This window comes from Lacerta agilis, chromosome 10, assembly GCF_009819535.1.
Source record: "Lacerta agilis isolate rLacAgi1 chromosome 10, rLacAgi1.pri, whole genome shotgun sequence".
NCBI lineage: Eukaryota > Metazoa > Chordata > Lepidosauria > Squamata > Lacertidae > Lacerta > Lacerta agilis.
In genome coordinates this window covers 45,085,236-45,109,660 of record NC_046321.1, presented here as the reverse complement: position 1 = coordinate 45,109,660, position 24,425 = coordinate 45,085,236, and the positions used below count along the sequence as shown (strand labels likewise).

Genomic DNA, 24,425 nt, shown 5'->3' with positions numbered 1-24,425 from the left:
TTATCCATAGGGTTGTACTGAAATCCAACTGCCCTTTTTCCTAGAAGCCCCGAATATGTAGGTGTGCCTGTATATAAGCTTGAAAACAGCATGTATACATGAAAATAAAATAAATGCCTACTATTAAGTGTCGTTAAAGGGCAGAGGAATGGGTAACTTCTCAAATAGTAATGGGCAATGGCACTCAGTTATATTTTTAATGTTTTAATTTTATTGGAGGCTTACAGAAACAAACAGCTTAAAGCAAACACCTTGCAAATGGGTTCAATTAAAGCCATTACTCATCCCATTTGACGTCAAGTTCGTCGATATGAACTTCCCTAACCACCTCTAATTTAATTTACTTACTACCACTCCCAACCCCACCACAGCTACGTTTTATTAAATGCACCTGCCGGGCAGATATCACTGTATAAAGCCACCTTAAGTTATCATTATTATCCGCTTAAAATTAAGAATGAACAGCGCCCGATTCTGCAGGCAACACTGAGATTCCTGCATTCCAAAGGGGTTGGACTAGATGACCTTTGGGGGTACCTTCCAGTTCTACAATCTGGGTTGACTAGATGACCCTTGGGGGGTCCCTTCCAGTTCTACAATTCTACGGCAAGATATGCCTCCTGCTGCTCGCACAGCCTGGCATCCACGGGGGCTGCAGGAATACCCCGTATATTACGCTAAAGATCCCACCGCAGCATCACATCTACCAGCCGCTTTAGGCCAGCCTTTTTTTCCGATCCCTCGCCCGACAGATTCTTCCAGACTACAACTCCCATCAGCCCGCAGGCTTGGGGCTGATGGGAGTTGTAGTCCGAGCCGCCCGATTGCCGAAGACTCTTCCCCCGTCTTCCCACACGGCCCTGCTCCTCCTCACATGCACTCCGCTGCCGCAGGCCTCCCGTCCGCCCGGTGGCGCTCGCGTCCCAGAGGCGCCGTCCTTTCTCTCTTCGCAACCTTCCCCCGCTCTTTCCCTGCGTCCCTTTCTCTCCTCTCTCTCTCTCTCCCCCCGCGCTGCTTCTGCCGATGGGGTTGCCGAAGTGGGAGGGGGTCGTGGAGGGCGTTTCCCCGGTCGCCGCGCGGCGTCACTCCCAGCATGCAGCGCGGCCCGCTCCTGCCGCTGCCGCTGCCGCCGCCGCCGCTCCTGTCACCGCCGCCGCCTCTCCCGCCGCCGTCACTTTCGCAGCTGCTGCCGCCGGCGCCGCGGGGCTGGGAGACATGGCGGAGGGAGGCGCGGCGGACCTGGAGACCCAGCGCTCGGACATCGCGGCGCTGCTCAAGACGGCGCTCCGCAAGGGCGACACCTGGTGAGGGGCAGGGAAGGGATGGGGGGGGGGAGGCCGAGGAGGTGGCGCGTGAGGCGGGGGGGAGGGGGAGAGGCTGGTGAGGGGCCCTTCTGAGTGACAGGTGCGGGCGGATCCTGCCTGCCTCGCCCACCTCTTTTTCTCCGCCGCTGGAGGGGGTGGGAGGCGGCCGCACGCCGCCCTTCCTCTCCGTGCCCCCCACCATCACCACTCCCAAAATGCGCTGGAAGCGGCATCCCCCATCGAGGAAGGGGCTCACCTTGCCTCGCAGGTGGCGCCAAGGCGGGGCCAGGCGCTCGTAGCCGTCCACCCGCCCCCCCCCCCGCCCCTCCGCGTATCTTTCCCATGACAGGTTCTGGATAGGCAAGGTTTGTGCCAAGGTGCTTCTTCCCTCTGTCACCTGCGAGTGGGAGAAGGCGAGAGGAAGAGGAGAGCCGGTCCAGCCGGCTTTCAATTGCAGGCACTTCTTCTCCCAGGTGTTTTCTCCTATTGTTTCAATCGGCTGGAAAACTACTACCACCACCACCACAAAAACACACACACCCTAATTTTTCTGTGTATTGAAGGCAACCAGTGATCGAGTGTGAATGTTTCCTGGGTTAAGGTTTCTCATCCACAGCATAGGCTTTCCCCAGAAAGCTTACATATTTTGCAAGGCCTTGTCTTTTCTGGCTGACTGTTGTTGCTTGTCACTTCTGGGTTTCCTTTAGGTTTTCACCTTGCCTGGTTTCTTCCACAACACTCCCTTCTTTTCCTCTCCACCCTCCATGTAGATTGTATTTATCTGCAAACCGTATCATTGTTTTATGTTTTTTCTTCTGGTGCAGTACTAGCAGAAATACCTGGGAAATGGATCTTGCCACCTCCTGGCTTAATTGTGCTCATTCTTGAAGAACATTTTGGTATTTGTGGAGTAAGATGTGACTAAACAGATCAGTTATGCACACATGTTCCTCTTGCCCCTCTATTAAAAGAGAAGTTAATCCTGGGCCATGGGGAAATTCTTGGATTTTGGAGATTGAGGATAACTTTGTGCCTCCAGCAGCCACTATGTTATCTTGGAGCATGCAGAACTGCCAGTGGGATTGTGGCCTGGATATGTGAAGATTTCATAAACGGGCTGTTGTGACTCCATGTGTCATGGCAGTAACATGTATCATGCAGTGACAGTTCATACAAACAGGTGCACCTTGTGAATCCTATTTAGGCAACAAGCACAAGGGTGACTACATGGAGGCTGTCAGATGTGTGAGCCAGCCTGATTTTTCATAAGTTGTTTGAAACTTGTTAAAGTGCAGTCCAATGCACGTTTACTCAGGAATAAGTACCACTGTCTTAAATGGGGCTTAGAGAGCAATCCAAACTGCTAGCCAGGAATGCCAGGGGTGAATAGCGCAATGGAGCTTCTCTTGCTGGCCAAAGCGCAAGGGTGTGTGTATGTATGTAAGCGAAAATGTTGATTTTACTGTACCAGTTCCTTGCTATTACAGCAAACAGGCCTATGATCAGTAACTGGAATCCATTGGGCCTTTGTCCAGCCCAACTCTGCCACTACTCCCTTGTTCCTGTTCTTTCAGAGAGTACAGCAGCAACTTCCATGGTTGTGGAGCCGTGTGGAGGGACACCACTGTCAAATCCTAACCCCTTCCAGTGATCAGGGGTTAGGGTTGCTTTATTATTCCCTACTGATAGGTTTTAGGATTGCAGGGTTAATTATGCCAATTCACTGGGTTTGTTCAACTATAATTTATGTTACTAGAACAGGCATGGCCAAACTTGGCTCTCCAAATGTTTTGGGACTACAGTTCCCATCATCCCTGACCACTGGTCCTGTTAGCTAGGGATGATGGGAGTTGTAGTCCCAAAGCATCTGGAGGGCCAAGTTTGGCCATGCCTCCCATAGAAGAAGCAAGTGGGCTTGAGTCGGTCAAATGCAGGTGTGTAGGAGTTAAACACTTAACCTGTTTTTCATTTGTTTTCTATGTCTGTCATTGCACCCTGAAGTCTGAAGTTTCCTACATGTTAAGGCCCAGTTCAAATGTATTGTTGCTGCCAGGAACTGGTAACAAGCTTAAGCACTCTCCCTGTTCCCTCTTCCTCTTTTTTCACTCAGCTTTAGAGGAGACTTCCTGGCTTGCCAAATCAGTTTCCCATTATGTCTGAGCTGGAAATTGTGCTTTAAGTCCTGCCTACACACAGCACAGGTTTATTGTGATTTGCATGCAAGGGTTATAGGCAGCATTAAACTATAGTTTCCAAATCACAGTAATCTGATTTAATAAATCAGAAAGTATCTTCCCAAGCTGGGGAAGCATAGTTAGTTGGAGTGGAAGCATGATGTCTGAACTTGACCTGAATTACATTATCTCATCTCAGCCACCAGCTGCTACTCTCTCAGTAATCATCCTGCAGAATCACAACTGTGCTGGCCTACCTTAAAGAGCTGGTGTGAGAATTGCTGACAGAGTATATATAAAGCATTTTCAGGTCTCTTAATAAATTTTACAGTACAATTCTAAACCTGTTTACTCAGAAGTTAGCCTTCACTTTTCTTCTATCCTGCTGCATAGGCAATCCTTTGATATCCACTCCCTGAAGAAGAATGAGTATTTGTACTAACTTATTTCTGCCACTCCATACAACTGAACGTGATGGCCTGGCACCATTTTGAAAGACACTCTCTGCTTCATTGTATTGCTGATGGTTTATAATGGTGATATATTATATACAGTACTAGAGTATTATTAGAAGGTATATTCTTAAACTCAGAGTTGACCATGAAAGTTGTAAGCAAGTGTAGTAATGAGTAATGTTTGTGTTGTTTTAAGATGAATTGAACTTCAAAGGTTTGCTGTAATTTGAGAAGCTATACGCATGGTTTTCCCTATTTAAAGCATGAATATTTCAACATCTGATTCCGTTTTTCAAACATTTGTATGACAACATACATAGTCACGGAGAAGAACTATAGTTCAGAGATAGTGCATATGCTTTGCATGCAGCAAGTCCCAGTTCCAGTCCCAAGCATCTCCAGGGGAAAGTCACCTGTCCGAAACTATGGTCAGCTCCTGCCAGTCAGCATAGGCAAGGAGATTGACAACCATTTTGGTCCCATGGACATACTTGGAATTTTGAGAGTGCTCAGTGAGCAACAGTGCTCACCACTGTCTCCCTCCCATTTTCTCAGATTGCACCTTTTCTTTCCAGCTGCTCAGGTGTTGATCTGTATGTGCTTTTCAAAACTTGGATGAGCAGCTTATCCCAGAGCCTTGAAAAGCACATAGAGCTGAAAACAGTGTTAGAAACTGAGATATGAAAGCTAGGAGCTAAATGGCACCTTAAATTTAGGTTATGGGCGCAACAACAGAATGTCTAGGCGTGCTTTTTTATAACAAGAATACAAAGCTGACGATGAATGACCTGCAGCTAAAATATGATGTTCATTTTTCACATGGTCTAGTCCTTCCCCTGCCCACCCCCTAATATTCTTAAGAGGGTCTCTTCTCCAGTCTTCAGAGAGTAGCTGGAAGTGGGGAGGCAGAAAAGGGTCCTCATTTCCTTCCACTCTGCAGTTTTAATCTGAAATCTTAGGCGCAGTACTGCACCCAGAGTTCAGAAACTGTTCACGCTAGTGAAAAATGCGCCTAGAGCAATGGGAATTTCGAACACTGGATGAAAGAAGTGGGAAAGTGTGTTGATTTCTGACATTCTCCTTTGGTACAATACACTTTTCAAGTGGGAGGGGAGTTTCATAACGATGGACCTAGTTAACAGTAACATGCTCCAGTTGATTTAAGAACCCTGCAAGTACCTTTATGTTGCTTCCATCATCATGGCAGGGTTATATTTACAAGGAACTTAATTGTAGTGATGGGGCTTCTTCACCCAACATACCATAACTGTAATGTTTGGGAAATGCCCATTGACAGGAGCATGATCTCTATTCATGTATTAGCTTGCTGAGATTAATTATATATGCATGCATGTTTGTGCATATGGAGGGTTTGAGAGTGAGTGTGCCATGCTTAGTATGGTTAAGGAAGAATAAAGGAGAAAAACAAAGTGGAACTGATTCTACTGGCTCTTCCTGCTCCTTGCTTGTGTTGTGGTGTGGTGTCTTGGATTACAAACCTAGTTAGAATGTGGATAGTGTCCTGCTCCCCCCCCCCACCGCTGCTCCCTGGCTGCTACAGGGGGGAAAGCCAGGGTGCAGCAGGCCCAGTTATCCAGACTGACCTCCAGCCTTCCATTTATGAGCTGTGGTAGTGAAGATGTAATGAAAGTCCTTCTGCCTGCCTTTTGGAACATTATAATTTAAGTTCAGGAATGTGCAGGGGGAGAGATGTTTTTTTTGAACTTGTAAGTACCCTCCCACTAGTTGGACACTAGTTTAGTGTGTAATAATTATGTTTGCTTCTGATCCAGCTGTGTTTTCTACTAGCTAGTCACACCTCTAGAGATGATCTTCAAGGCTGTGCATAAGTACACTCCTATACAGTGGTACCTCAGGTTACAAACACTTCGGATTACAAACTCCGCTAACCTGGAAGTAGTACCTCGGGTTGTGAACTTTGCCCCAGGATGACAACGGAAATTGCGCGCTGGTGGCACAGTGGCAGTGGGAGGCCCCATTAGCGAAAGCACACCTCAGGTTAAGAACGGTTTCGGGTTAAGAACGGACCTCCGGAACGAATTAAGTTCGTAACCCGAGGTACCATTGGATCATGTTTGATGTTCACACAGGGTTTCCTAGAATAGCAGTGAAAATGTTTCTTTGACTATTTCAACCAAAGCTTTGGCTGTATCTGAATTATTTATGCTCACAAGTTTGTGATCTGATGAGATTAAGTATTTGTTACACTTCATGAGAATGGGTAGAGTCTCTCTTCTGTCCGTAGGAATGTTGAGTAGACAATGTATTCTATAAAGGCTGGCACTCTTTATAAAATACAATTTATAGTGCAATCCTATGGATATTTGCATGCAGTCTACAGTCCTTTTCTTACTACGATTTTATTATCAGACATGTTCAAGTCTTCACATTGATTACATAGTTCTGTTCTCTCGGGAATTACTAGTCCGATAGTTGTCCACAGTGGGTGCTCATGAACTACAATTAAAAATATGATGTTGCTTACTTAGAGGAGGTATTATGCAATGCTGTTCATCTGTGCTTTCTGATATGATGTAGAGGGTGTTTAAAACAACATTGCTAAGCAGGCATCTGTTATTAACACTGTTAAGAACAAGCCCCAGTTATCTGCTATAGATAGGCCTATTTAAAAAGTTAGGGATGAAAGTGGAAAATCATTTTTTCTGGTTTGATTTCATGTTTATTTTAATATTCTGGGATTTACTGATAATAAATTTAATTATGGTAAGGAACATGAGTGTGAATATCTCTTTCTGAAGTTTTTTTTTTAAACAAAACTCATCAGATTAGTTGTTGGGGGGGAAACTCAATAAATAGTCTCTTACGATGTATGTCTCAGTAGATTTGTGTAAATGCAATTACTGAATGGTTGGTTGCATTCTTTCTTGTAATAATACATATTGGTCCAAGCAGTCTTGATTTTCATGCTGGAAGCAGCTCTGCAGGTGTGTTGTGTCTGTATTTTGGAAAATTCTCCTAAGTACTACCGGTACTCAAAACATAAATACAATAAAAAGCCAGTCAATTGCATCATTGGTTAAGACTTTGATCTTTAACGTGTATATTTTCCTCCTTTTCAAGGTATTTAGTGGATAGCCGCTGGTTCAAACAGTGGAAAAAGTATGTTGGATTTGACAGCTGGGACAAATATCAGATGGGAGATCAGAATGTTTATCCTGGTCCTATTGACAATTCTGGACTTCTCAAAGGTAATTACTGTTGAGTTTGGTTTTTTTTTAAAGCAGGAACCTGATGTATCTCTGAATTATAAATATTGCATATTATTAAGTTATCTCACCCTGTCATTCTTAGGTTCCAGAATATCTGGGAATTTCTTCTTACAAATTAACATTTTCAAATACAGCAGTTCAGATTGGATGATATCCAACAATGTCTGTCCACTAGTGGAATCAATAATGTTTGTGACACAGATTTCCACTTCTCCCCACAAACCCTCATGTGCTCCCCAAATCTGCTAGGGAAGAGCATGGAAGAGTAGAGGAGGGAAAACGATATTGCCTGAGGGGATTTCTCTTGTTCGATGTTGGCAATCACCCTTTATTCTATCAGGGAATATGTTGTTAGTTTATAAATACATTTCAGTTGTCTCAAACTTGATCACTTGTGATCATCAGTCCCTTTGTATTAGAGAGTGTGTTAATACTTTCATTATCCAATAAAATCTTTTAATAAGAACAATTAAAAAACAACAACTGTGACATCTAAATATTGTCATCCCTAAATATGTAAACATTTCCTCATAGATGGGGACTGTCAGTCTCTCAAGGAACATCTCATTGATGAGCTGGACTACATTCTTTTACCAACTGAAGGCTGGAACAAGCTAGTTAGCTGGTATACTCTTATGGATGGCCAGGAACCAATTGCACGCAAGGTACTTCTTACATTGAATACTAAAATATCTATACTTGCACTTGAAATGCTCCGCTTACAGTGCTACCAGTTAAATCCGTAGGAATAATTTGAATATGTCCATATCACATCATGGTTTTTGCAAGTTAACTAGTATTGAGTCCTGGCATTAATCAATATTAATGGCTTCATTTCTTATTCAGTATTAATGATACATTCATATATTTTTAAGCATGAGAACAAAACATTGATGAGACAACTCTATCTTCTTATTTATTATTTCACCAACCTAGTACAGCCCTAGTTACTTCCGGGCTGGTTAATGATAAAATATTACTGTTAACTTTTCCTGACAGTTCTGTGAGTAGAGCCAAAATTTGTCCTTGCTTTGGCATAGCAAGGCAAGTTGTAACCCAAAACCATGTAGATAAGCATTAAATTAGGTAAATATTGTTTCAGTTTTATAGTGATAACTGTTTCAACTGCAGCACTGTTAACTGCATGAATTGCTTGATTTTGCATTCTGCTTAAGTCTGTTCTAATCATATACCTTGGCTTTGTACTTAGATTTTGGACAAATGACTGTATGTAGCGTTTTGTGCTAATAGCAGAAATACATTGTGTACTGAAATATTTACAGGCAATGCTTTTTTAAAAATGAGAATTATTAGACTCTGCTGGAACTTGGACGTATCATTCACTTTCCTGTATCATTCCACTTTCTTCCTTGTCATGTGCACTCTCTTACGATACATTCAGTAGAAGACTCCTTTTCTAGGCAATGTTCCTTGCAACAGCTCTCCTATGTCTGTTCATGTCTGTATCTGTTTACAGAATAATACTCACTTTTTTCTAGACAGAATGCCCGTTGCTTATGTAATGTGTACTTTGCAAAAAAGGAGAGTAGGTAATATGTTATTATTAGTTATTTATCAGTTCCATCAATGAATTGCTTCCTATGAGGTTATCAAAGCAATTTGCAGTACTATTAAAAGCATTGAAAACAATTGCTGATATAAGAAAATTTAAAAAACATCAAAAGTGCACGTAAAACAACAGTTGCATGCATGAAATCAATTTCACATCTAGTACAGTTACAAGATAGGATAACACCCTCCATTTGGAAGAGTACTGAAAGAGGAAAGTCTTAAAAAAAACAAACCACCTAAAAGAATAGAGATGGCACTTGTCATCTATATACAGTCAAACCTTCGTTGTCGAACGTAATCCATTCCGAAAGACCCTTCAACTTCTGAAACAGTCGACAACCGAGGCATGGCTTCCAGTTGGCTGACAGCTAGGTTTTTGCACAGCGGAAACCACGTTGGACATTCAGGTTCTGAAAAAAGTTTAAAAACCGAAGCACTTACTTCCAGGTTTTCAGCGTTCGGGAGCCGAAACATTTGAAAATGGAGCCATTTGAGAACCGAGGTTTGACACGGGTCAGCAACCTTTTTCAGCAGGGGGCTGGCCTACTCTCCCTCAGACCTTGTGGGGGGCTGGACTATATTTTTTTGGGGGGGGGGTGAACGAATTCCTATGCCCGCAAATAACCCAGAGATGCATTTTAAATAAAAGCACACATTCTACTCATGTAAAAACACCAGGCAGGCCCCACAAATAACCCAGAGATGAATTTATATATAAGGACACATTCTACTCATGTAAAAACACACTGGTACCCGGACCGTCCGCGGGCCGGATTTAGAAGGCGATTGGGCCACATCCAGCTCCTGGGCCTTAGTTTGCCTACCCATGTTATATGAAGTGTGAGGCATGGGGAACTTGACATTGACATCATGGCAGGACCATCCAATATGTTCCGTCACACAGTGCTGAGCTCCTCTTTCTTCTCAATAAGTGTCAGTGACCTGCTGTTTTGGGATACTGCAAGAGCAACGCTCATGCCCCACCCATGCCACCTCACCGACCACTACTGACTTAAAGCCAGTGTTTTATTTTTGTAGTCAACTATTGAGGCTAACTATTGATTACCCCCTGAAAAAAAGCACTGGGTATAGGTTCCGTTCAGGTATCATGTTAAATCATAGACAGGCAGACAGCACTTAAGGGTGGCTTGTCTGTTTGTTTCCCGTCCTCTTAGCAATCAGCTTCACACATTTCTCCGTGGTTCAGTAGCACTGCAAGGAGAGTAATGGCTATAACTATGGCTTGTCCATTTAGATATCATGTCAAATTATAGCGCAAAACTACTTTAACCGTTTTCTGGTTTGCTGGCTTATGACTGAAACTGGTATTTATCAGAGGTAGCACATATACTCCAGTTTCAACAGTGGATAAAGATACAATAGTTTCATTGATTTATATTTTGGGAGGAGTTGAAGAAATGAGAATTGTTGCCATTTGCTTTTGTCTACAGATCTTCTTAGATTATAAAGCTGATGGGCAGGGCATAAATAATAATAATAATAATATCATTATTATTAATTGTATTTTACAAAAAGACTTACTTGCATGTTGCTGTTGAGAAAATTAGCTATCTTTGTCCAGTTAAGAGGTTTTGTAGTGTTTGCTCCTCCTGTGATGAAACCATATATTGTATCCATTTATTGGATATTTTGGATTTATTGTGGGCTAAATTTTGAAAATGTGTGGCTTCGCTGTGGCTGAAATATTAACCTAAAATATTATGTCTACATTTTCATTTTCAAGAAAGATTATCTGTGTTGATGTCTAAGCATTCTGTTTTAACATCCAGTTTTAAAGTTACTGGAAAACCTGTGTATTACAGTTTAACATTACTCCAATATCTTGCCTATGGTAATAAGTAGTGAAAGGAAGAGGACCCCAATTTCATATTCATATTTCTAAGTGCCATAGACACCAGGTTGTTCTCGCAGAGTATAGACGGATAAAGTTTAGTTGAGATAAAATAATTGTTCCAAGGGAACCTTGATGGCTGTGTAGTTGAGCCAAAAATCAGCTTACTTTTCATTTAAAATTGCTAAACTGCTTGCTTACAAAGGTGTTGAACCATTCTACTGAAAATAAGGGGCCAAATCAGAAAAATGCCAAGTAATATAAATGGGCTTATCCATAAGCAAAACCTCAGCTGACCTGGGGTTTTTTGTAAGTTGCTTGGCTGCATAGAGAGGTTTTGTTGGCAATGAAAACTAAAAATTAAGAGCAATTGCTGGCTTGAATTGTTGGTATGATTTACAATATTGTTATTTTAACACACTCCATCGTGAATCATCCGTTTAGGAATAGCATAGCAAAAGTAGATCCAGCTTGTATATAAAATGCCACCGACATCTGTTTACCTGATACCCTTCCTGGATGCTCCATTTCATTGCATGCCATCACAACCTCCCTCTCTTTGCTGCTATGCACATCTTTCTTTCCACTTCCAGAAACAGGAAGAGCTCCGGGACAACCAGTAGCCATTAGCCTGTGTTTCCACAGTGTTGCATTTGCAGTAGTAGTTTGTTTTTATATGCAGCCCTTCATTATCTAAGTGGCATTCAGCTTAGATACAGACTTGCAGCCCAAACTATGCATGTTAACTCGGAAGTTGGATCAGTGGGACTTCCCACTGGAATGTTAAGCATATATGGTATTGCAGCCAAAACTGGAAGGATGGACCTTGTGTATCCTTGTTCATGTGCAAAGAGCTGTTTTGATTCAGTTTCAATTTCAGATTTAAAACAGTAGTGGAAGCAATAATGGATGCAGCTTCTGAAATGCAACTCTGCGTAACATGGGCCTGCATTCTAGAGGCTTTCTGCTCTTTCTTCCAGACTTAGAACTAATACTTCTGCATTTAGAAGGAAGGACAAAGAGGCTCTGCTACATAACCCCTTGAACTCAACAAAGTTGTGAACTGGGAGCAGAGCATGGGACTTTCTTTGTCTTACATATAATGTGAAGCTACAAGTTGAACAGAGGTACCAAACTTGAACAGAAGTACCTTCCTGCTTGAGGAAATTGGCTCTACTCAATTTCCTTGGAAATCCTTAGCTCACCCTGACCATAACCCACCCCATTTAGCAGGGTCTCCTGACCCTACGTGGAACATTTTTAGGGGGCTAAGCCTTGTGGAAGAAATCAGCTTCTACCAGCCCCGATACACATGCTTAACTCCGCATACAACATAAAATATTTTTTGTAAGCTGCTCTGAGAACTTGTTGAATAATAAATTTGAAATGTATTTTTAAAAAACAATAGCCCAAAATCTTAGCATGCTGAAATTTGATGCAAACATCGTTTTACAGCTTTTCAGTGCTTCTTTGGAATAGCAGCATTCACATACCCCTGATTGTAACCTTAGCAACAAGAATAGCTGTGTTTTTAGTAACACAAGGTGGTATCACTCTTCTGTTGCACTTAAAGCTCAGTTGCAGCAGTACATACAAATAATCTGGCATAAGCAAATTCTGTGGATTCAGTTTCCCCTAAATATCCAAGTCAAGCTATGGAAAACCTGGAAAATGTTTATTAATATACTACTTCCCTTTAGTGAGTGTTCATTAACTCTTGCTATAGCCTATTACTTCTAGCAGTTATTTGGTACCTCCTTCTTCACCATATTTGTCTGATGTATCATATATCAGGCTGATGGCTATTTTCAGGACAGTCTACATGGCTGACTTATGCAGTTACAGCATAGAAGATCAGATGGAAGTATATACGAGGTGATTGTGAATATTCTGCTTACTTCAATTTGCAAGTTTTGTCATTTGTTAGTAATATATGGCAAGGAACAAATTAGAAAATCATTTTCCTAGATAAAAGTGAAAATTGCCGTATCACTTACTTAGAAAATCAGTTAACCAATGTTGTAACTCTTGCTGGTATTATATATATATTATTCATTGTACCCTATATTTTTTTGGAATATTGGTAATGTTAAAGAGAAGTAGTAGGGACTATCTTGTTAATTATAAACATGTTTTTAAATGTGAAACAAAAAAGATTATGATCTAACTTCCATGCTTTTTAAAATCATAAAAATTCTCGCAGTGTTATAAAACATCAAACTGTAAAATAAGAACTAAGTATTGGGAAGTGTTCAGAATTTTGTTTTATGCATTTAGGGATTAATATATTTTATTCAAATAACCATTCTTGATCTGTTTGTATTCCAGGTAGTTGAACAGGGTATGTTTGTCAAGCACTGCAAAGTAGAAGTATATTTGACTGAATTAAAATTGTGTGAAAACGGAAATATGAACAATGTAGTAACAAGAAGATTTAGTAAAGCTGACACAATCGGTATGCCCATAACTGTTTATAACATGAGTGACTGCTTTTAAAACCTTCTTTAAAATGTGTCTTTGAATCATGTGGGGCTTTGTAGAATATGTTTTATGACACATTCACAGTATTAATAATCGTATTTGTGTGAAAAAAATGCTCCAGCGCAAAGTTCTCCCTAATGTTATAATTTGAATAGAATAAGTGTAAATGTATATAATAAAGATTTTTACCTGACCATAGTCTGAGAAAATTGGCAAAGTTCCAGTTCCTCAGCGTAAGTGAATGTCAGGCCAAATAAGCTTACTAATCTCTTTTAAATGCATGTGGTCAGTTCTTTTAAGTCATTGATTAGGATGAGTGGCTAAACCCAGTTTATATCCTCAATTCATACTGCTGCATGTACCTGTATAATTTTGCCATTTGCTTTTTGTATGTGGTGTGTTGTAACATGGGTATTTACAACTTCTGCAACCAAGTAATTCTGATACCATGGGTTCTAAAAAAATGTTTTCCCCATTTCTGTCAATATAGACACAATTGAAAAGGAGATAAGGAAAATCTTCAATATTCCAGATGAAAAAGAGACCAGGTTGTGGAACAAATACATGAGTAACACATTTGAACCTTTAAATAAACCAGACAGTACCATACAGGATGCTGGCTTGTACCAGGGGCAGGTAGGCTATATGTAGGAACCTGAAATTCTGGAGATTTTCTACTCTTCTGGCATACATTCATGGTAAAATTGCTTATTGAGGACATCTTATTCTTAATGTTTGGTTAAAGTTTATTTCAGCTTTACACTTAATTAACCATGTCTGCTGAGACTGGGAAAATGGTTATCGGCCTATATGAAGATTTGTGACTTGTGATTCTTGAACAGTGTCTTTCCATACTAGATGGCAAAACCACTCTTAAATGTCATTTCAAAATCAGTTTTCGATATGAACAATAGTAAAATCTCAGTTCCACTGCACATACACTCCACCTTTAAATCCACATTTTCTTGACTGGGCATTGGACACCAGGTGTGTTGCCATCATACATTCGTTTGAAGGCAGGAAAAACTAATCACTCCATGAGCATCTTTAAGTTGGCCTGTCCTTGGAGCGGAAGTTTGTTTTTCCTGCCTTACTTGAAAGAGACCTGATTTTGCTGGTTCTCTGTGTATGCTTTGAGAAGATCTGGGTGCAGTGAGTGGATGCATGCCTAATTCAAATACAAAGTTTGGGTAAAGTTATTTTTTCCATTTTAGCCTATTATTTTGGAACTACCTCTTTGCCTGGGGTTTCCCCCACCTATGTTTGTGTTAGTCTTGCTCTGAGACGTTGTCTTCCCCTTCAGTGTCTGTATGTGTTGGATTCCCCTGCTAATAGATCCATAGCTAATTGCCCCCTTGCTTCTTCCTTTATTCCTCCCCATTGAACTATAACATACCAATTAATTCTAAAATAATTAAATTGTAAATTATAGAATTTTGATCAGGCCATAAACCCTGGCCTGATCAACTTCTAAATTCTCCCTTTGAAATCAATTGGTCTGACCCTATACTGTTTTTCCTGAGCCAACACTTGCTACCTGTTTAAAAACCTCCAGAGTTGCTGCTTTTTGCCTGTTTTAAGATCAGGTCTTAATTTACTGAACCAATTAAGCAGCAGTGTGTCAGAAGGATAAGAGAAAAGTGCAGCTGAGGCCAGGAGGGCTGGCAGAGTATCTAAAGTGTGGGGCATGGCAAGTCTGAAGGAGGACAGATATGGTGTGAAAACAGGCACCCACAATTTTTTGGGATGCTGTAGGGACTGCAACAGCACAGCACAACCTGATTGGCCCTGCAGCACTGGACATGAGATGATAATAATAATAATAATAATAATAATAATAATAATAATAATAATACCCTCCTATCTGGCTGGGTTTCCCCAGCCACTTTGGGCAGCTTACAGCACATAAAAAATTGTAAAACGTAGACATTTAAAATTTTCCAATACAGGATTGCCATCAAATGCATTCTAAAAGTCATCTGATGGGAGGATGTTCCACAGGGTGGGCGCCACTCCCGAGAAGCCCTTTGCCTGGTTCCCTGTAACCTCACTTTTCGCAGTAAGGGAACCGCCAGAAGACCCTCAGAGCTGGACCTCAGTGTCCAGGATGAACGATGGGGGTGGAGACGCTCCTTCAGGTACACTGGGCCAAGGCCGTTTTGGGCTTTAAATGTCAGCACCAACACTTTGAACTGTGCTCAGAAACGTACTGGGAGCCAATGTAGGTCTTTCAGAACCAGTGTTATATGGTCTTGGCGACCACTCACAATCACCAGTCTAGTTGCCACATTCTGTATTAGTTGTAGTCACTGAGATCCCTGCAAAACCCCAAATGGGCCCACATTGGTAGTGGTGGCAACAGACAGCTACATTCCAAGTGGTGGCATATGCCCTGTGGCAGCAGTGACACGCAGAAGAGAGACCATCTATAGTGATGTTGGAGAAGTGCCATGCTCATTATATAGGATAGCAGAAGCACTGTTTGGACTCTAGACAAGATGAGCAGTTGTCTGGAATGGATGAAGGGTTTGGGCCAGCCCACCAGTTCCTTCCTCCATTCCATTTTATCTTCGGGGGATTAGTTTTTGGGGGGTTTTCAAGGATTCTCCATGGTCTATTCTAATACTATATTGCTTAAAGGTTTGTTGCTCCTCTGGCCTGTTGGCTACACAGCAATCCACTACTACCAAGCCACAAGTAAGCTTCCCTCATACTGCCACCTCTGATCAAGCAAGTGTTCTACATCAGTCTCAGCATAGAGATTCAACGGTTTCTAGCTTGCCATTCAATACTGCTCCTACTGCTGCCACCCTGGCTAAAATGTGGTTGTGCAGCAGGAAGAAAGTGTCACATTTACTCCTCTTGTGATGAGACAGTTGAAAGAGGCTGCCAAAAATACCAATATGCTTGATACCATTCAATCTATCAGGGCGAATGTCCAGCCTACCATGGTTTCTCCTAATGTGCCTTCCCCACAGCCTTCTCCAGATTGTTTCTAACTGCTGTACTTCTATAAGTGCTATCTCCTAATAGTATTTTATGCAATGGTGATTTTAAATTCAGCTTGTGAGATTACCGACTCAGCTTCTAATATGGGGTGGCTAAAAATAGTACTGACCAGAAGTAAGATTTTATTAAACTATAAAATATATGAATGTAGTCTTGTATTCATATAAGGGCCAGAATGCCCAAAGAAAAATATTTAGTCATCTACCTGTAACATATTGCTTGTGCTGTTTATGTCTGTTACCTTTATTTTCTTTTTAGCAGTATATATTCTGTTTTATATTCAAGTTTTGTATGTTTGTTTCTAATATCCATCAGGAGAGTTTATACAGCCTGATATAGAATTTAATTTCATATTTTGTACAATCTTCCTTTAATACAAACAGCTTTAATTGCTGTTTTTCATTGCTCCAAATAAATCTCAACATAACTTATTTCCTCTGTTTAATTTGCTGATTTGATATTCTTAATTGTGAGGGTTTGAAACAGGAAATAGATTTTTGGCAACACTGCCATTTTCACAGTGGATATTTTCCCAGAAAAAAAATGTTTTGCTTTTTAAAGATTGGCCCAGTCATTATATGAAATAACGTAATTATTTTTATATAATTCATATTGTTTGTTAGTTACTTTGATCCTGAGATGATATATAGGCTTTTTTCCAGCTATATGCAAATCTTTCTCTTGCCCCTTTTCAAATTTTGGTTATATTAATACCTAATATTTCTATTTTATCTTAATTGACTATATCCAATTAATGGGCTATAATCTGCTATCAGCTTTTCTACTTCTGACAAGTACTGAATTAGATTTGTCATGGATATATAGTTATATTTTATCATTGTTTAATTTCATGCCTTTTATCTTTCACCTTCTTTATATGTCAGTGTTTCCAAAGCTAAATCAAATAATAGTGCTGTCAGAGAACACATTTGCCTTGTGCTTTTAGTTAATTTCAGAATGGATAATGACATATCACTTATACAAATTTAAGCTTATTACTTCATTTAAGACCCAGCTTCTGTACTTGATTCCAAAATTAAACAATGTATGGGTCTCAAATAGAAAAGGCCATTCCAGCTTATCAAAGGCCTTTTCAGCATCTACATTTTTATTCTATTGTATTCTATAATAAATGTGGAAGAAATGACTCCTTCTACTCTTTGGTCCATTATGTGCGATGAAAGAATGTTGAATATTCTACAGAGCTGCGTAACAAGAGGCTCGAAGACAATGCTGTATGTGACAAGAATTTAACCTGTATAATTTTGGCTTGTAACCAGGCATAGCAAAATCATGCGTTAAATATGTTAAAGTTTAAAATTAATAAAGCTTGGCTTCCCTCTGCATTGGCCACCTGCTATGTTTAATTACCAGAAATGCACTGCCTAGGCCTATAGATATATAAAATATGTAGTCCTGGTCCCACTGGGACCGTAGGGGTTATAGCTATAGGAGATCACTGAAATTAATGACCCTAAGTTAGTCCGGTCCATTAATTTCAATGGGTCTACCCTGAGTATGAGTAACATTGGATGCAACCCAGGATATATAAAACATAGGGTTTTCTCTAGGTTGCGGCAGTGTATTTTGGATAACTAAGTTTGGTTGGTGGTCCCTTGAACCATGTCTTCAGCATACTGTAGTAATTAGTGGTTTAAAATCTTTATCTTTTCATTCTAGCTTGGTCATTATAATCTATCAATAGCCCTGAAAAAAGACTTTGTGTAATTCTTATTGGAAAGGTTTTTATACGCAGATTAAAAAGCAGAATAATACAACCTATTCTGGTACCTGTCCAAATAAAATATTTCAAAACATGTACAGTATCACTGTTAGACAGTGGTATGCTATATGTTAATGTAGTCCAAATAATTATACAAAAAAATATTTCCCACTATTTCCAAAATTTCTCATAAATTCTCACTCAATTCTGTTGAAGGCTCCAGATAGGACACATTTAGAAAGATCAGAGCTTTTTGTTTGATAGTATTGGTGTTTTGCATTTTTGAAACTTCGTTATATCTGCTTATAATAAAGGAGTGTTGGGGGAAATGCAGCGGGGGGAGTGAGTAAATATCCCCTACTTCGAAACATAGCATTGCCAGTTTTAAGGCATGCATCCATTTGCTGTTTCTGCAAGAGTAAGGAGTGATAACCAGCTGTGCCCAGTTCCTAGAAGAAGGGACTTCTGCTTTCATAACTGGGCTTCTACTTCCTCTCTGCAGCCCCCTGCACATCCCCAAAATTTGCTCTGGAGAGTTGGCAGAGATTTGAAGCCAATTGAGAGGAAGGAAAAGTTTGTGTGAGTGAAAGTTTGCTCATACAAAATTGACTTTCATCTGTAGATATAAGTTTCATTAGCCCAATCAATAGTACAGACATTCAGTTTTGTGATGTTTATTTGCCACCTCTTCAAGGTGTGGGCAAGGTGTGTGTTGATGTATGTCTATATGTGTGCACAAGGAGAAGGTTTTTTGTTCTGATTGTAAATGAGCGATTATCTCTGGAAAATCTTGAGATGCATACTGTTTCCTTAATGGATGTTATATCATTTCTAAGTGTGTTAATGTCCAGTTGATAGTCTTAAACTGTACTCCCATTTTCCTAAAATGTAATGAAGTTAGTTTTTCTCTTTAAATTTTATTCAATATAGGTATTAGTGATAGAACAAAAAAATGAAGATGGAACATGGCCAAGGGGTCCTTCAGCTCCAAGGTAAGTGATTAAAACAAATCAGTGCTTCCCACAACATGGCTTATTGGATTTGCTTCTATACCCCAAAATATTTTCAACATGGTTTTGGAAACAGTACATTCATGTTAGTAATATATGCCTTTTCTTGGAAGAACAAGAATTATATTCTACAGGTTTATGTGGCTGGTAACTGTTCAGATGTTATTAAAGAGCATGTATTTCTGTAGATCTGTGGTTAAGTCATTATTGCAATATTAGGAATCTGGGCTAAATACGAATAGATTCTTTTATATGGGAAAGATGTCAAAACTACTAATCATTGCTTATGTTATTGTCCTTATGACCTTTTTTTAAAATATTATGATTATTGATTGTCTTCCGTCTTCTGTCTTCTGTCTTCATTGTATTACAATAATAGGATTGAATAAGACCAATCCTGTGACTTATTGTATTTCTTTGGTCACATTCTATGTCCATGGGCATACAAAGCAATGTGCAAAAAAAGCCATAACATATTAAATTACGATATACAGAATATAGTTGAGGAGGCTGGGGAAGGTCACTTTAGGAAGCATATTCCTAAATGGGTTATTATCAATTTCCCCCAAGGGTGCCTGGAACTGGCCACCACTTGACATTATTTATTTTAAAAAATGGTCCATTTTCTACATCTGATATGTCTAAATAAACATGTGGCTTTAAAAGCCCAGATTTCACTCCACAGTATGAATGGAAGGGCATCTCTTGAAGTTCAGTATCTACTTGTATAGTTTGTTTCGTTTCATTATTTACTTATTATTTAAATAGAATGTTAGTGTCCTAAAATCTTTAGTGTTCTAAAATACATTGTTTAGAAAACAGAAACAATAAGCACTTTTGCTCCGAACCATACATCTTAGTATAGTACTAAAATATGCTTTTAAATACAGTGGTACTTCTGGTTACAAACGGGATCCGTTCCGGAGCCCCGATCGCAACCTTAAAAGGTCCGTATCCTGAAGCGCCTAATCTGTGCATGCTCACCACTTCTGTGTTCGTATCCCGTAACGAACGCAACACGCAGCATTTGCAACACGAGGTACGACTGTATTTCATATAGCAGCTTCAAATAATTTACATAAGGCTAAATGTAGCAAAAAGAACAAACACCTCGTTTCCTAATGAAATACTTCAAAACCTACCTATATTGCCATGTGATCCTGCTGAAGGCAAAAGGGAGAAAATAAGAAAATTCAAAAGATGTTGAAGGGGGCGTGGGAGAAGAGAGAGAGTGGAACACTTTCCTTTTCTATAGAAATGCTGTAAATATAAACTGAAATGCAGAAGCTGATTCTGCATACTATATCTAGGTACAGATTAGTAGATAGCAGTTGTATAAGCATGAAGATGTGGGAATAATTGCTAAAATTGAGCAAGTTTCCAAATTCAGCAGAATATGCCGCCAGGCAAACTTTGGATGCTTAAATACTTCCCCTAAGTAATAGAAAGCAACCAGACTGCTTTTTAGATTGAATGCCTATAGCCACATGTGAAGTACCTCCACAAAATACTGTTTAATATCTGTAAGAATTTACCATTTAATATTTACACTTTCAAAAATCCTTCCAAACTTGAATCTTTATACCGAATGTTATATATTTGGTTTTGGTATTGAAATACATTTGGAGAAGGTTACAGTAGCCCGTTACTATGCTGTGTGCTGAATTATTCATTTGTATACTCAGACTTTAACTCCACTCCTAAGACAGTGTTCATCTGGGTGTAATTTGTACCTGCACTGTGCAGTATATACCCATTCTAATCTAAGGGAAATTGCACCCTAGAGTATAACACATCTTGAAAGGGGCCACGGTTTCCCACCCCTATGCTAGAGAATGCAGACATTATCTGGTTAGCCACCAAGGCCCTGTAGTAGTAATGGTTTGTTGGTTACGTGGCAGCTTAAATCTTGAATTCCATATAATGCACTTTTAGCAGACCGACAATTTGAACACTATCTATATATATATATATATATATATATATATAGTCTTTTCACAGTCTTATATCAATGTAAAAAACATGTACTAAGACACATGCCCAGTCAAAAAGTTGGAGGGAGGAATTCCATGTAGCACTGAGATCATTCCATCAGTGCAAGCCTTTTGGCTTGCAAGATGGATCGATCTTACATCCCCCGTGTGCTGTTGTGGTAGTTCCCCTGACACACACATTTTTGTGGGGTGGGGAGAGAGGCAAAAAGCCCAGTTGTGATAGCTGAAGTCCTTGTGCTAGCTTCCACTAGTGGGACTCGTTAGTTGAATCTGGCCCTTAAGGCACATTATTAAGCCATCCTACTGAAGGTTAGCAGGTTTGAATCTGGGTCTGGTCAAACAGGAGTTCCATGCACATTGACTTGAATTCCATTGTGGGGAAAGGTGGCATATAAATGTATTAAATAATAAAAAATAATATGTCAGCACATCAAAGAGAAGAAGCCATTGGGCCTTGCTTCAACATGTTCGTTTTTTAGGTGCTAATATTTTGTTGTGCTGCTGCTTTGTTACAGGCAATTCCTTACCTAGATGCTAGACATGTGTACTTAAACATATTCAATCAGCTTTTGTCTGCCTGCTTCAGATACTTCAATCAGTCACATCACTGATGAAAGCCGTTTTAGCTCTCTTTCCATGTTGACAACTCATCTTAATACATGCCAAGTGCTTGGGTGTTCATATATTCTTGTTTCGCTATTCTTTTTAGTTGTGTGACCCGTATTTTAGGTTACGTTATAGGCATGGAATTGTTTGTTACTTTTACATTTTGTTTAGCTCATAATTGAAGTTTTAGATATTTGACTAGTAGTAGAAGTAATGACTTGTAATGAATTATTTACACTTTATTCCACCCAGTATGAGATTCCATAGTCACTTTGGTTTACATAGAGGTCTTCCATTGCTATTAGAAAACAGATAAACAGAGGACTCTCAAAGAATAATATTAATTGTGAAATGAAAATCTTCTTCAGAAATAACATTAATCAGTAATTAATCAAAGCAAAAAAAGAATTAAAAGTTTTTATTTTCAAAAGTATCCTGATTAAAACTTTTTATTTACATGAATATTTACTTTTTTAAATTAAACATTTTCATGAAGTCATGGAGGCTGCATACACTCCTGAATGTGATTTATAATACATATACCATATTACTCTGCAAATATTATTTTTACTGTTAATTGTTGTTATATTGACAACAAAGTCAAGAATCCTCCAATCTCTTTGAAATCAATAGAAGTTCAAACACAACTGGTTTAGTTGGTCATTGTTCTTTCTAACAATAGGAATGCAAGATGTACTTATATCTTTATATCTAAGCACTCTCATGTAGCCAAATACTTTGCTTAAATGCTTTGCTCCTGGGCCATTTAGCTAACTCTTCTGAGGATGGGATAGGTAGCTTTGGGTAGAACATATTCTTTTTTGCACATAGAATACCCTAGGTTTAATCTCTGACATTTCCACACATAGCTAGGAAAGGATCTGTCTGGAAACCAGATCTAATCAGTCTATGCAGATACGCTATGTGGACCATTGTCATGATTCAGTTTAAGGCAGATTCCTATGTTTCTGTGATAATTAACAATATTCAAATTAGCTTCTAATCTCGAATATTTGGACTGTTGAAGTCAGTAACTCTTGGATCCAATTTTCATTTTCCAACCTTCCACATGGAAGGCTGTTAGAAACTCTTTCCTCACGTCAGGAACGACTCCATACCAATCTGTATATTTTTCAAACTGCTTACTACACTATTTAATTATATTGCATGGGTAGTCCCAGGACAGCATGTTCCTCACAGCCTTTAACCAGGCAGGTGCATGTAGCACGTGGCTTGTAAATGTTATTCCTTTTTGTCAGTTGTTTTTACTATTTTTTCCTCTGTCCAGAGAATAGCTATGTAGCTATAAAATAAATTATCTTAGATTAGGTTTTAGAATTACCTAAATATCTTCTGAGGAGGTGTCATAGCACAGTAATAGAAAACAAACATGCAGTAAATGCCCGGCTCCTGACACCCCAAGTTAACCCTGAGCTTTGTCTCAATCTGAATTGAGGGGCCCATGCCTGCTATTTTCAATGGGAAGAAAGCTATCGGCAAATATTTTATAACTCTGGGATTGACCCCTTGGAATAAATCCTAACTCCTAGACCGGTTGCACCAACAATGGAAGTGAATAAAAGATTCCTTCTTCTGATTTTATGATAGCTGACTGTAAAACTGTGGGTTACCTTGACCATGTACAGTTTTGTGGGTCACCTCAAAGATCCAGGAGTTGCCAGACTAATTGTGTGAGTTTAGCTATTCTAGCTAAAACAATGTAGCATATTTCCATGCTGAGGTACGGTTGTTTAACCATCCTTGAATAACCACACATTTCTGATTAAAATAACCCCATGTGTAGGCTGCCAGGGCTGTGCTGATAGGGCGTTTAAGGACCACAGTCAAAGGAAGTGTGGCACTAGTTCCATGATTCCTGGAGGCATTTGAGCATTGCAAACTACTTTTGAAATTGCATGACATTTTAGAAGCAGATTGAGTCACCATGAGTATCAGCTGTTCAAAAAGGTTGCTTGATTCCATACAAAACACCCCTTTGTATCCTCGTCATGATTTGTGATTAGAATGTTAATACAAATACATTGATGAACTAATCTGATGAATTATTGTAAGTGGGTTATAATTTCTGTATTTCCTCACTTGCTCACTCCCCCCTCCCCGGCATGCACATAATTTTAATATATGCTTCTCTATTGTTGTCAGTTCATTTTATGGTGTGTACTTATTATTTAGGGGACCATAGCACATTATTACTATGCTTGTTTTTCTCCAAAGCTTTGTAGTCTCATTACCGTTCTATGGCATATAATAAATTACCTTTTCTTTACACTCGGAAGGGATTATTGCTTCTTATGTCAACGTATTGTGAAGATTAAGAATATGTTTGAAACATAGCTGCTAAGTTGACTTTGAAGATGGAATTGATCACTACATGGAAAAATAAAATCCCACTCCATACTAAGACATTGAAGGATTGTACTTTCACATTAAATGTTTGCTTGTTTTGTTTGTTTGTTTGTTTGTTTATTAATATCCCGCCCAACACATACAAAAACATAATAAAACATCAAACAGTAACAATCTGATTCAATATAAAAAGTCACAATAACTTAAAAATAAACAACTTATATCAAATAGAACAACATTCAACTATCAGAATCTAATTGTAAACAGTAAAATTAAACATCAGCAAATAATTAAACAGTTTACACTTATCAACCACAATAAAGAATTACCAAGGTATAATCAATAAAAATGACAGCAAACCATAATGCATAAAATATCACAAAACATACAAAACCATGTAGAAGGATCAAATTGAGAAACAAGGACACACAACTTGTAAAACTATTTTTTTAAAAAATAATAATCCTTGAACTCCTCTTTTCCTAGGTGCTTCTGCTGTTCTCACAGTCATGGTCTGGGAAAGGCTGGGTGGGGCAAAGCTGGGGAAAACGTCATTGCTGACGAAGAACATAAAGTCTCTCCCCTCAGAGTTCTTCCTCTGGAGCAGCTCTCTTATGAAGGCTTCCA

The 24,425-nt window shown here is 39.5% G+C and overlaps 1 protein-coding gene across 8 annotated transcripts in view; it reads left to right on the top strand.

Annotated features, from left to right (window-relative positions):
* Window positions 1–1,008: 1,008 nt before the first annotated feature.
* Window positions 1,009–24,425, top strand: part of USP15 (ubiquitin specific peptidase 15) — a 50,205-nt gene continuing 26,788 nt past the window's right edge. For 2 of the 8 annotated variants that reach the window (XM_033163320.1, XM_033163319.1), the window contains exons 1-6: window positions 1,127–1,304; window positions 7,036–7,163; window positions 7,719–7,849; window positions 12,937–13,063; window positions 13,580–13,725; window positions 18,752–18,813. In XM_033163320.1, the coding sequence (XP_033019211.1) occupies window positions 1,216–1,304; window positions 7,036–7,163; window positions 7,719–7,849; window positions 12,937–13,063; window positions 13,580–13,725; window positions 18,752–18,813 (683 nt within the window). In that variant the 5' untranslated portion in view covers window positions 1,127–1,215. Of the gene's footprint in view, window positions 1,305–7,035; window positions 7,164–7,718; window positions 7,850–12,402; window positions 12,484–12,936; window positions 13,064–13,579; window positions 13,726–18,751; window positions 18,814–21,340; window positions 21,372–24,425 lie in introns of those variants that run through there. The other 6 variants (XM_033163321.1, XM_033163323.1, XM_033163324.1 and 3 more) reach the window with 5 other exon arrangements.